This window comes from Pelodiscus sinensis, chromosome 20 (genome assembly GCF_049634645.1).
Source record: "Pelodiscus sinensis isolate JC-2024 chromosome 20, ASM4963464v1, whole genome shotgun sequence".
Lineage (NCBI taxonomy): Eukaryota > Metazoa > Chordata > Testudines > Trionychidae > Pelodiscus > Pelodiscus sinensis.
Genome location: NC_134730.1, coordinates 30,524,313 through 30,535,164, shown reverse-complemented (window position 1 = coordinate 30,535,164; position 10,852 = coordinate 30,524,313). Strand labels below are relative to the sequence as shown.

Genomic DNA, 10,852 nt, shown 5'->3' with positions numbered 1-10,852 from the left:
AGTGTAGACACAGCCTGTGTGTGCATCACCCAAACCCTGTCCCCAGCTGTGTGGGGCTGCATCCCACCCATTCTCATTGTCTGCCTCACACAAACCCTTCCCCTAGGTAGCTAGTGTGGTACTGCACACTCCTCCATGATCATTCTGTGCTTCTCCCAGCTAGCCCGCTACTTGTGTGGGGCTTAGGGTTGCCAGATGGTTTAATCAAAAGTACCAAACACCTCCTCCACTCCCCAAAAAAACCCACCAGGAAAAATATTCTGCTGAGGAAAAAAAAAGGAGACCAAAGTTGTTGAGAAAAGAAAAAGGACCCCGACAGCAGTTATTAAGAAAAAAAAAATCAGAAGGGCCCCTTTAAGAAGAGGCTTTTTTTTGCCAGCGGCCACCTTGTTTTTCTGCTTCAGCTATAAGACAAGCCCCTGTGGAACCAGGTAAGTGGAGGTTTGCGGGGGGGGATCCACCCAGTTTCTGAGTGTGTCATAGGGTTGCCAGGTGTTCGGTATTTTCGCCTCCTGGCAGGGGGAAAAAATCAGAAAATACAGGACATTTTAGGTATTTTCTGAATTTTTTTACTGTACAGGAGGTGAAAATACCGGACTGTCCAGATCAATACTGGACACCAGGCAACCTTAGGGGCCACACCTATCTCTGATCACCGTATGCATCACTCAATGCCTTCCCTCAGCTAGCTATGCAACACTGCACTGCTCACCAATTATCAGTATTTGCATCCCTGAAACTCTTCCACCAGCAACTGTGAAGAACCAGACCCCCTCCCCCACATCACAGTGTGCATCACCTAAACTCTTCCTTCAGCAAGCACTGCACCCAAACCAATGATAACTGTGCAGTTCCCAAACCCTTCCCCCAGCTAGTTAGTAAGGCACCACACCTGCCTGTGATCACTGTGTGGGTCAAGGAGCAGAGCTGGTGTGGGGCAGGAGGTGAAGCAGTGGTGCAGGCACCACAGGGAGCGGGAGCACACCATGGCTACAAGCTGAATAGGCATAGGGGGCTGAGTCAGGGGCAACAGAGGCCTGTTACTGTAAAACCCTCTTGATAGTGTGTCTCCTCCCTATCAGCCAGCCCAGCCTCCTTGTGTACTACATCCATGGGCCCGCAATCAGCTATTACAAGCCTTAAACATACACATTCCACAATGCCAGAGTCAGATGGGACTACCAGCTCTGGAGTGGCACAAGAGGCAGGAGATGTAAACTCCAATGTTATTCTCAGCAAATGTGTGAAGCATGATCAGTTCATCACAAATACCAGCGTAAGGCAGAGTAACAAATTTAAGATGACCTGAAACATCTTTGGTCTGAACACTGGCCCCTCTTTGACTGTGTTATAGTCAGAAGCCCAGATTATGATGATGGCAGTATGACAGGGACCATGAAAAGTCCAGATTACCATTGAACAGATCAATACCTGCATGCACCTCCAAACACATCTAGGATCAATAGGATTACTTTGTTAAAGCTTATAGTTAACTTGGGCTGTGTCTAAACTGGCCAGTTTTTCTGGGAAATCAGCCGCTTTTCCGGAAAAACTTGCCAGCTGTCTACACTGGCCGCTTGAATTTCCGCAAAAGCACTGACTTCCTACTGTAAGTAATCAGTGTTTCTTGCGAAAATACTATGCTGCTCCCGTTCAGGCAAAAGTCCTTTTGCCCAAATCTTTTGCGCAAAAGGGCCAGTGTAGACAGCTCAGATTTGTTTTCCGCAAAAAAGCCCCAATTGTGAAAATGGTGATTGGGGCTTTTTTGCAGAAAAGTGTCTGTGCCAATCTAGATGCTCTTTTCCGAAAATGCTTTTAATGGAAAACTTTTCCGTTAAAAGCATTTCCGGAAAATCATGCCAGTGTAGATGTAGCCTTGGTGTTTTCATAAGGGATTGTGCAAAGAGCAGAAGGGGACAGAGGCAACTGTGCCTCTGCCAAAACACTGATTGCTCAATGGGGTGCTCTTTTGTGTCCCCTCCTTGTTCCTCTGTGTCAGGGGAAGACAATAAAAAAACCCAGTGGCCCGCCAGAGTTAGTCCATGGTGGGCTGCTGCCACTATATTTCCCTGCGTACTGGTAATCTCCACCCTCGTTGGGCACGGCTTGCCACTCCTGGGCAATGGGAGCAGTGGGAAGTGGCACAGAGAGGCCAGGGCATCCCACAACTCCCATTGTCCGGCACCTGTGAGCCGAGCCCCAGGAGAGCTGCGATTGCCGGGCCCTGTGGAAACTCAGGGGAATAGCAATGGGAGCTTGCCAGGGATGAACCCTGTGGCCCCCCCGGCCCTGTGGGGGACGGCAGGTGCCCTGTGTGAGGGGAGGCGGGAGCCCCGCAGGTCCGGCCTGGCACAGAACCCCCCAGCCCTGAGCAGGATCTGAATCCAGGCCAAGGCCCGCCCCCTCTTCCTCCCCGGGCGCCCCGCCCCCGTTGCTAAGGAAGTGAGGTCACACAGTATGGCGGCCCGGGCACTGAGACGCTGAGGGGAGTCGGAGCTCGGGGGAATCCGCGTCCATCCGAGCCAGAGTCGCCCGTCCGCGAGGCGGCCGCGATGGTGGCCGGGGCCGCCGGGCTCTAAGCGGCAGCGGGAGGCCGGCGGCCGCCATGGAGCTGCGCGTGGGGAACCGCTACCGGCTGGGCCGGAAGATCGGCAGCGGCTCCTTCGGGGACATTTACCTCGGTGAGGCGGGGCCCGGCCGCGGGCGGGTGTCAGGTCCGGGGCCCGGGGCGGGCGTGGCCGGGCTGCCCTCGCCCTGCCCGCTCTGTAACCGCGGCGGGGGGCTGGTGACTTGGACGCGAGTCCGGCCCGTGGCTGCAGCAGCCGCGTCATCGCTCTGGAGCGGTCGGGGCTGCTGTCACTGCGGGTCCCTCCTGCCCTGCTCGGCCTCTGAGGCCCTGTGCGCCTGCCTCGTGCGTGTCGCTCACTGCGCCCGGCCTACGTGTGACCTCCTCTGGGCAGGGAGTCTCTTGCTTTGTGCTTACACCGTGTCGGTTACAGTGGGCTGAGCCTCTGCATTCTGTTCATTGAAATCATAAACAGACTTGAGAAACTGCACCCTTTTAAACACGTCTTTAATGGGTTTGGAATAACAGGTCTCTGGATTTTTGTCTTTGGAAGGCTGTTCTAGTGTTGATAAGCAGACACCCCTGCTAACATGCTACATACAGAATTTGAAAAAACCCCATAGGTAACATGTTATCATAGGTGTCTACTTTTAAAAATTGGAGTAGCCTTTGAAATATGAGCCAGAAAACATATACCATCCTGCTACAACTGCTGGGAAATCTAGAAATCTCTATATATTTTAAAAGATTTTTCTACTGGGACATAATCATGTCACTCGGTGTCCCTCCCCCCTCAGCTTCCCTGCCTCCTCCTGTCCTCCCTGCTGCTGCTAATCCAGCAAGGATCTGCAACCTATGTCTCCCAAGCAGCAGTGGCTCTAAAAGTAAGCTGCTGCTGGTGGCATGGGGGGGAAGTCAGGGAGGAAAATTACAGAGCTCTGGGGGAAGAGGGGGCCTGGAGTGGGGGACAGTCCATCCCCTGAGTTGAGCTGGGGCTAAAGATGTTAAATTTGTATCGATTATTCGATAGGGCACGTCTGCTTTGCTACATTTCAAAGGCAAAAGCACTGCAAGGAGCATGGGGCCAGCGGGGGACCAAGCAGTCTCCCACTGGCCCTGTGCTACCCCCTGCATTTCAAAGCAGCAGCGCTGCATAGAGCTGAGGGTCAGGTGGGCTGGCTCCAGGTTCCTGGTGGCACTGCCGTTTTGAAACGCTGTGGGGAGCCCAGCATCAGACTGCACATGGTGTTTCAGAGCGGCTATGCTGCGTGGAGCCTGGAGTCTTCTGGGGTTTCCCATGCTGACCCTGTGCTTTGTGCAGCGCTGCTGCTTTGAAATGCCATGGGGAGTTCAGCATCAGGCTCCATGCAGTGTTTCAAAGCGGCAGTGCTGCATGGAGCCTGGGGACAGTGGGGGAGTCCCCAGCTGATCCTGGGCTCCATCTGGCGCTGCTGCTTTGAAATGCCACGTGCAGCCTGGGGGCACCCTAGCTGGCCCAGGCTGCATGTGGTGTTTCAAAATAGCAGTGCTGCAGGAAGCCCGGCTTTGAAGCACTCCCTCCTCTCTCTCCCCCCCTGTTGCCTCTTTCTGATAGAGGCAGCAAGGGGGGGAAGCGAGCAGTCGACTATCCGATAATCATTTGCTAATCAGATAGTCGACTAGTTGTCACTTCCCGATCTGGGGCTGGCTGTACCAGAGGCACGAGGGGCGGGAGGGCAGGGAGAACACATGGCTTGGTGCAGCAAGGGCTGGAGCAGCGTGGAGGGGATGTGGGAGAGATGGAGCCAGAGGGAAAATTGGGCCCAGCCCCTCCTGGTGAATGAGGGGGAGGAAGCCCACCCCCCACAGCACACATGGGAGATGCCTGCTGGAAGGCAGGCAGGGTCTCCCCAGGGCTTGGCCCTCCCTAGGGGCAGGGGGAAGAGCCAAGGTGGCCGTGGACCCTCCACAGTGCTGGGGGAAGGGGAAGAACTGCTGGGATTTGTGCCAGGCCTGACAGGATACTCAGCCAATCATGGGGGTTACGGTTAGACTGTGGGGGAGAGAGAAAGGGCCCTGGTTAACGGGCACGGAGGGAAGGAGAAGGGGCCTGGGCTGGCAAGGCTGCTGCCTGCCCTCCCTGGTGGCCAAGGGGAGAACTGGGGCTGCCCCCCCCAGAGGGGGGTTGGCAAGTGCAGGAAGCAGGGGGCACCATTCCCTAGTACACTTAGATTAAAAAGAATATCACCAATTTGTGTATGTTATTGCAATAATATCATCTGTATGCAAATTAATTTACTTTCTACAGTACAGTATTTCTTATTCCAATGGACCGCTGTTCCTCAAATTCTAAATTAAAATAGTTTGTTCACAGGCACTGAATAGTGATTATCTTGGAAGAGAACATATGTATAATGAGGTCTGAATGTTTCTAGCTGATGGTCTGCAGTGTATATAGAGACAGCTCAGGATTCTTGGGCTCTGTTAATGCCTTCATTTAGAAGACTGTGTGAGGAAGGTGGTATATGTTGTTATGCACGTATAATACCTGTGCTCCAGATTCTGTCCTGGCTACCTGTAGGTTTCTTGAAGGAGTTTAAGATGTTGATTTTGAGTTAGGTGGTTTAGGGGCTGCCTGTGTTAAGAGGCTGTGCCATGCAGTGCTGCCATAACTAAGATCAGCAGAGGCATTTGAGTTGGCATTTCCTTAGTACAGTGTTTCCCAATTTTATTTGGCCATGGAACCTTTTTAAACTCGAAAGAATTTCGTGGAACCCCTAAGAACAAACAGTTTCATGTATGGAGCAGGGTGTCAGACCAAGCTGGGAATGTGGAGTCTTGGCGAGGGAAAGGGAGTGAGTGCAGGGGATTTGGGTGTAGGGTCTGGGAACAAGGGGGAAATGCATACTTGGCTTGGCACCTGCTGCAGCAGGGAAAGCCTCCAAGCAGCATGCTCTTGTTCCCTCAGCAGGGGGGTAGGAGAGAGAGCTCAGATGTCCCCCCCACAAGCGGGGATCTCAGCGCAGCTGCAGCACTAGGTCAGGCTTCCTGTGTAGAAACCCCGACCTTCCCTGCCAGACCAGACTCTGCTGCTTCCCCAGCAGGGTGGGGAGGAGTGTGGGGAGAGAGACCAGCAGCGCATGGGGGGTAGCGGGCACGAGTGCACCCCAAGGGGGGGTGGCAGAGCTCAAGTGCATCCCGAGGGGGAGGGCAGAGCCCCAGCTGAGTTCCGCATGGCCCCTGCTGGGGTGCAGGCAGCAGTTTAAAAATGCTGAGGTCTGGGAGTGGCTACTCGTCACCTCGCGCCCAGCCACTCCTCCTCTCCCAGCAACAGCGACTGCTGTAACAAACCACTTCCTGCATACGAGGAGCAGGAGGCTGTGTGGCACCGGAGGCGCTGTGGGACAGGGGCAGACCTGCCGGGTGAAGAGGGGAGTGCATGGTGGTGGGGCAGCCGCAGTGGGTGGTAGAGTGGCCTGAGCCGCATGCTGCAGAAGCTTGCCCCTGCTGGCAAAGCTCCAATGGGAGCTGCCTACGGGCTCTGCAGGGGGAGAGGAAGTAGAATTTTTTTGCGGAACCCTTTGTTTCACTTCACAGAACCGCAGGTTCCACAGAACACCATTTGGGAAATACTGTCTTAGTATTTTCATTAGGAATGGTGGTAGAAGCAAGAGAGCAAGCCAGTGCTTGTCATCTCTATCTACAGAAAAGCTTCTATTGGTGGAGGTGCTCAAGTGAAGTATTAGTCCTGTTTTTCCTAACCTAGACCTGCCCTAAGAGATTTCCTACAGTACAGATGGAGATCTTGCTAAGTTAATCAGCTTCTGCTACGTGAATAACATAGCTGAAGTCAGCATACATAGATACACTTCTTGCATTGTCTCCTGTTGAGTCTCCTTGTGCTTCTCGGTCTGGGAAAGCACCAAAGTCCACGGATGGCTAACAGGAAATCCCACTGGATCGATCGCTGTCCGTTATCCTGCAGTGAAGACATGCCCTTACAGATGTTTGTGGAACATCCTGCAGGAGAGTGCTCAATTATTTTGGTTCAGAATAGCCAACTAAACTGAGCTCACTGTTAGGGCATGCTGCCAAAAACATGTTTTTTTACAGACATCTGGGAAGAGTTTCCGTTTAAGAGATGTGGCTAATGATGTGGACTTTTTTGGGTGGGGGCAGGGAAAGATAATCTGTTTTTTCTCAGGAGCTGGCATGAAATGCTTTTGTGAATAAAAATTCTTAGTTTCATTATGTTTGTGCCTTCAGCTACCTAGAATAGGCACTGTTTGTCTAAATGTTGAAATAGTGTAGAGTCAGCTAATATTTGTTTCTGTTTACAATTTTCTAAAGCTAGTTTATTTCCATAATTGTGAAGCGAGTATGAATGGGGTATAACTAAGTCCAGACAGCTTCTGAGATCATTTTGAAACTAGTTCACTACCTAGCCAATAATGGTTTTTAATAGTTACACACTAGTTTTTTAAACCTCTCAAACTTTAGATTGGGGTTTTGATTCCTTTCCCTACCTTATCCTCATAATTCACTGCAATTATAGGATGTGCTGGGAGACTAAGACAGCGGTTCTCAAACTTTTTGGGCTCTGGAGCCCTTTACACGTGTAAAAATTATGCCGAGCCCCAGCAGTCTACTGATTGTATGTGTTGTACCTACCAACGTTTCCAGTTTGTCAACCTTGCGAAGCCCCTGGAGATGTCTTGGGGCTCCATGGAGCAGTTTGAGAAACACTGGGCTAAGGTAACCTGAGTATGGAGAAAGAGGCTGTCTCAAATGACACTTTTCAGAAGGGAGTCAGCAGTTCATCCTCTGCCACTTTCTGCTTTCGGATTCTGTGCCTTCTTCCTCAAACTGTGACCATGCTGGCTGTGTAGGACTTGATAGGGCAAATTTCAAAATCCAAAGAACTTTAAAGTGGGAATTTAAAAAGAACAAACTAGGGGTTTAATATGCTTAAATCATTTGAAATTGCTCCACTGAGAGGAAAAGGGGGGGGGGGGGAAGTTGCATGAATGCTCAGGTATCTTTTTAAACAGTCCCAAGGATGGATAAATATATAGATAGCGAAGAATAACAACTTTAAAATAGGTATATGTTTAATGCACTTGGTCAGAGTCTTTGGAATCAAACTGGTAGGCTACGTCTACACTGGCATGATTTTCCGGAAATGCTTTTAATGGAAAAGTTTTCCGTTAAAAGCATTTTCGGAAAAGTGCGTCTAGATTGGCAGGATGCTTTTCCGCAAAAGCACTTTTTGCGGAAAAGCGTCCGTGGCCAATCTAGATGCACTTTTCTGCAAAAAAGCCCCGATCGCAATTTTGGGTGATCTGGGTTTTTTTCTGGAAAATAAATCTCTGCTGTCTACACTGGCCCTTTTGTGCAAAAGTTTTTCGGAAAAAGACTTTTGCCCGAACAGGAGCAGCATAGTATTTCCGCAAAAGCAGTGACAATCTTACATGAGATTGTCATTGCTTTTGCGGAAATTTAAGCGGCCAGTGTAGACACCTGGCAAGTTTTTCCGGAAAAGTGGCTGATTTTCCGAAAAAACTGGCCAGTCTAGACACAGCCGTATTGATTGCAAAACCTGGCCCTCTTTCAGACTCGAGCATGACATTTGTCAGCTTGGCAACTCCTTATTCTAAGTCAAATTTTCATAACCTCTACATTTACTATTAAAAGTAAAATTTAAAAATGTATACTACTGCTACATTTGATCACAAACCATGAAGACCATTTCAAAGTTGTTCTGGAAACTTCCTTTTCTTTTAGAATTGTAATAAAATGCCTCACAACTCTCTGATCACTCTCAGCAGTTGCTGTCTACCAGTAGGGAAACACTGCTCTGAAGTATAATCCTGTATGATTTAATTCCTATATAAAAGAACAGAATAAAAACATTTACATTAATGATGAGGGCATTAACAAGTATCTAGACTTGAAATGAAGGTGTAAAGAACTAGGAATACAAAATTGTATGGCTTAAAACATCACTTTGTTCTTTATAAAGTTACAAACAAAAAGCCTTGTAATACTCCCGTTTTACTCTCCCAGGAACTGACGTTGAATCTTTTATACTGCCTCATTTGCCTGTCTTTAAGATTGGGGATGTGAAGGTTTAACCGGTTAACTGGTAACCCTCGTCCTAACTGGTGGGGGGCTACTCCAGCCCCTGCCAGGCTGCAGCATCCCCTGCCTGTTGCCGAGGGGGGGGGGCACTCCAGCCCAGTGGCAGGCAGGGAAATGGGGTGCTTACCCTCCCCATCAGTTAACTGGCTAAATATGTTTAACCAGTTAGCCAATTAAAGGGGTTTTTACATCCATAGTTAAGATAATCGTTTGTTTATTTGGGTTTATACAAAAGAGGGCCTATCCAAGGCTCTAGGTGCTCTTTATACAAGTTACAAGGAGAAACATTAAATAGCAGCCTAACCCCATATCCAGCAGAACTCGATCCCTTACAAAACAAACTACCTGGCTCCACACAGATCTAATCCCCCTCAAATCCTATCCTCTTCAGCAGCTGATGGAAATAGATGTGCCTTGTGGCATGCCCTGAAGGTTGTAAGGCCAGGCTACTTTATTCCCCTAGTGATAAACAAGGCTATTTCTAGAGGTGATGATCTCTAGTAAAGAATGTCTCACTATCAGTCCTCTCTTTCAAAGTGTGTGATCTCCATATGGAATGCTTTTACTGGTTCCAGCTGCAGTAGTATGGTCACAGGATGGGAAACAGTCTCTCTGGTGCAGTGGTTCTCAACCCACAGAATGTATGTGGCCTAGCTGTGTGCTAAAAAAATTCAGTATTTACCACTTCAGTCTGGTGGGGGGGCTGGGGGCAGGCTGAAGGGGAAAAGGCATCAGGAAGCTCTCCTGGGGCTCTTCTGCCAACAGTCAGGCCAGTGATTTCGGAAAGAGGCAGGGGAGGGGGTGTTTGGGTGGCTCTAGGCAGTGAGGGATTTGTGGAAAGGTGTTGGGCAGCATGGATTCAGGAAGGAGGAGTGGGAGGAGAGGTGCAGCACCTGAGATTTTATTTGCGGCTCCACTTCTGGCCCCGTGCACTTCGGTCTCAGCTTCCCACCCTGGATGTTGATACTGTGGAGGAGTCTCTGGGCATAGAGATCTGTGCATGATTTTAGCTGGGTGGGGGTGCTGGGCATAGGGGTTTGTGGTGGGTCTCTGGGCAGGAGAGCCATAGATACAGACACCAACCGCCTGGCTAGCCCCTCCTCCGAATCCCTATATCAGTGGCCTCCAACCTTTTTATACTCATGATCACTTTTTAAATGTCAGGGCAAGCCAAGATCTACCCCATCTCTTCCGCCAAACCCCACCCCTTCCTTGAGGCCCTGCTCTCTCCATTCCCCTTCTTTCTATCACTTGCTGACCCCAGCCCTTACTCACTCTCCCTGGGTTGAGACAAGACGTGCGGGCTCTGGAGTGGGAATGAGGGATGTGGATGTGGGAAGGGGTGAGGTGTGCAAGTTCAGGGAGGGAATTTGGCTGCAGGAGGAGGAGGAGAAGGGGATGCTGGCTCAGGGAGGGGGCTTCAGGCTGGAGAGAGTTGGGGTCAGGTGGAGGGTTGGAGTGCTGAGCAAGCCGCAGGCTTGGGGGTGTGAGTGCAGGAGTTTGGGCTGTGATGTATGAGAGGCTCGGGGGGGGGCAGTTGTGTATATGATGGGCTCAGCACAGGTTTGTGGTGTGTGAGTGGTGCATGAGTGTTGTGGCAGAAAACTGGCGCTGTGACCGGTTCAGGATAGGAGGTTCACGTGTATGATGTGCTCAGGGTAGGGTTGCCAGGTGTCCGGTATTGAGAAAATATTTATATGTCTGGTATTTTCTAATTAAGGAAGTTTTTTTTTTTTTGCTTTTCCCGGGTCTGGCTTGGCATCCGACAGTAGCCCGCTCGGGACATATGATCGCATTTTGTCCTGAATCTCTAAACAAGTTACTAAAAAAGTAAATAACTTTTCCTTATTTTTATAGACTTCTATCATATCCTGTTTTAGTTTCCTCTTTTCTAAGCTGATAAAGTCCTAGTCTTTTTAATATCTCCTCATATGGAAGGTGTTCCAAACTCCTAATCATTTTAGTTGCCCTTTTCTGACTTTTTCCATGCAAAGAAATATTTTTTTGAGATGAGGCAACCACATCTGCACATGGTATTCAAAATGTGGGTATGCTATGGAGTTATAAAGATGCAATAAAAGATTCTCTATCCCTTTTTAAATGATTCCTGACATTTTGTTCTCTTTTTTTGGCTTCTGCTGTGCATTGAGTAGATGTTTTCAGAGA

General features: G+C 49.8%; 1 protein-coding gene across 3 annotated transcripts in view; it reads left to right on the top strand.

Moving 5' to 3' along the window:
- The first annotated feature begins 2,439 nt into the window (after window positions 1-2,439).
- Window positions 2,440-10,852, top strand: part of CSNK1D (casein kinase 1 delta) — a 58,510-nt gene continuing 50,097 nt past the window's right edge. For all 3 annotated transcript variants that reach the window (XR_012896945.1, XM_075904239.1, XM_075904240.1), the window contains exon 1: window positions 2,440-2,681. Coding sequence is in view for 2 of the 3 variants with exons in the window: in XM_075904239.1 (XP_075760354.1) it covers window positions 2,606-2,681 (76 nt within the window). In the remaining variant the exon portion in view is untranslated. The remainder of the gene's footprint in view (window positions 2,682-10,852) is intronic.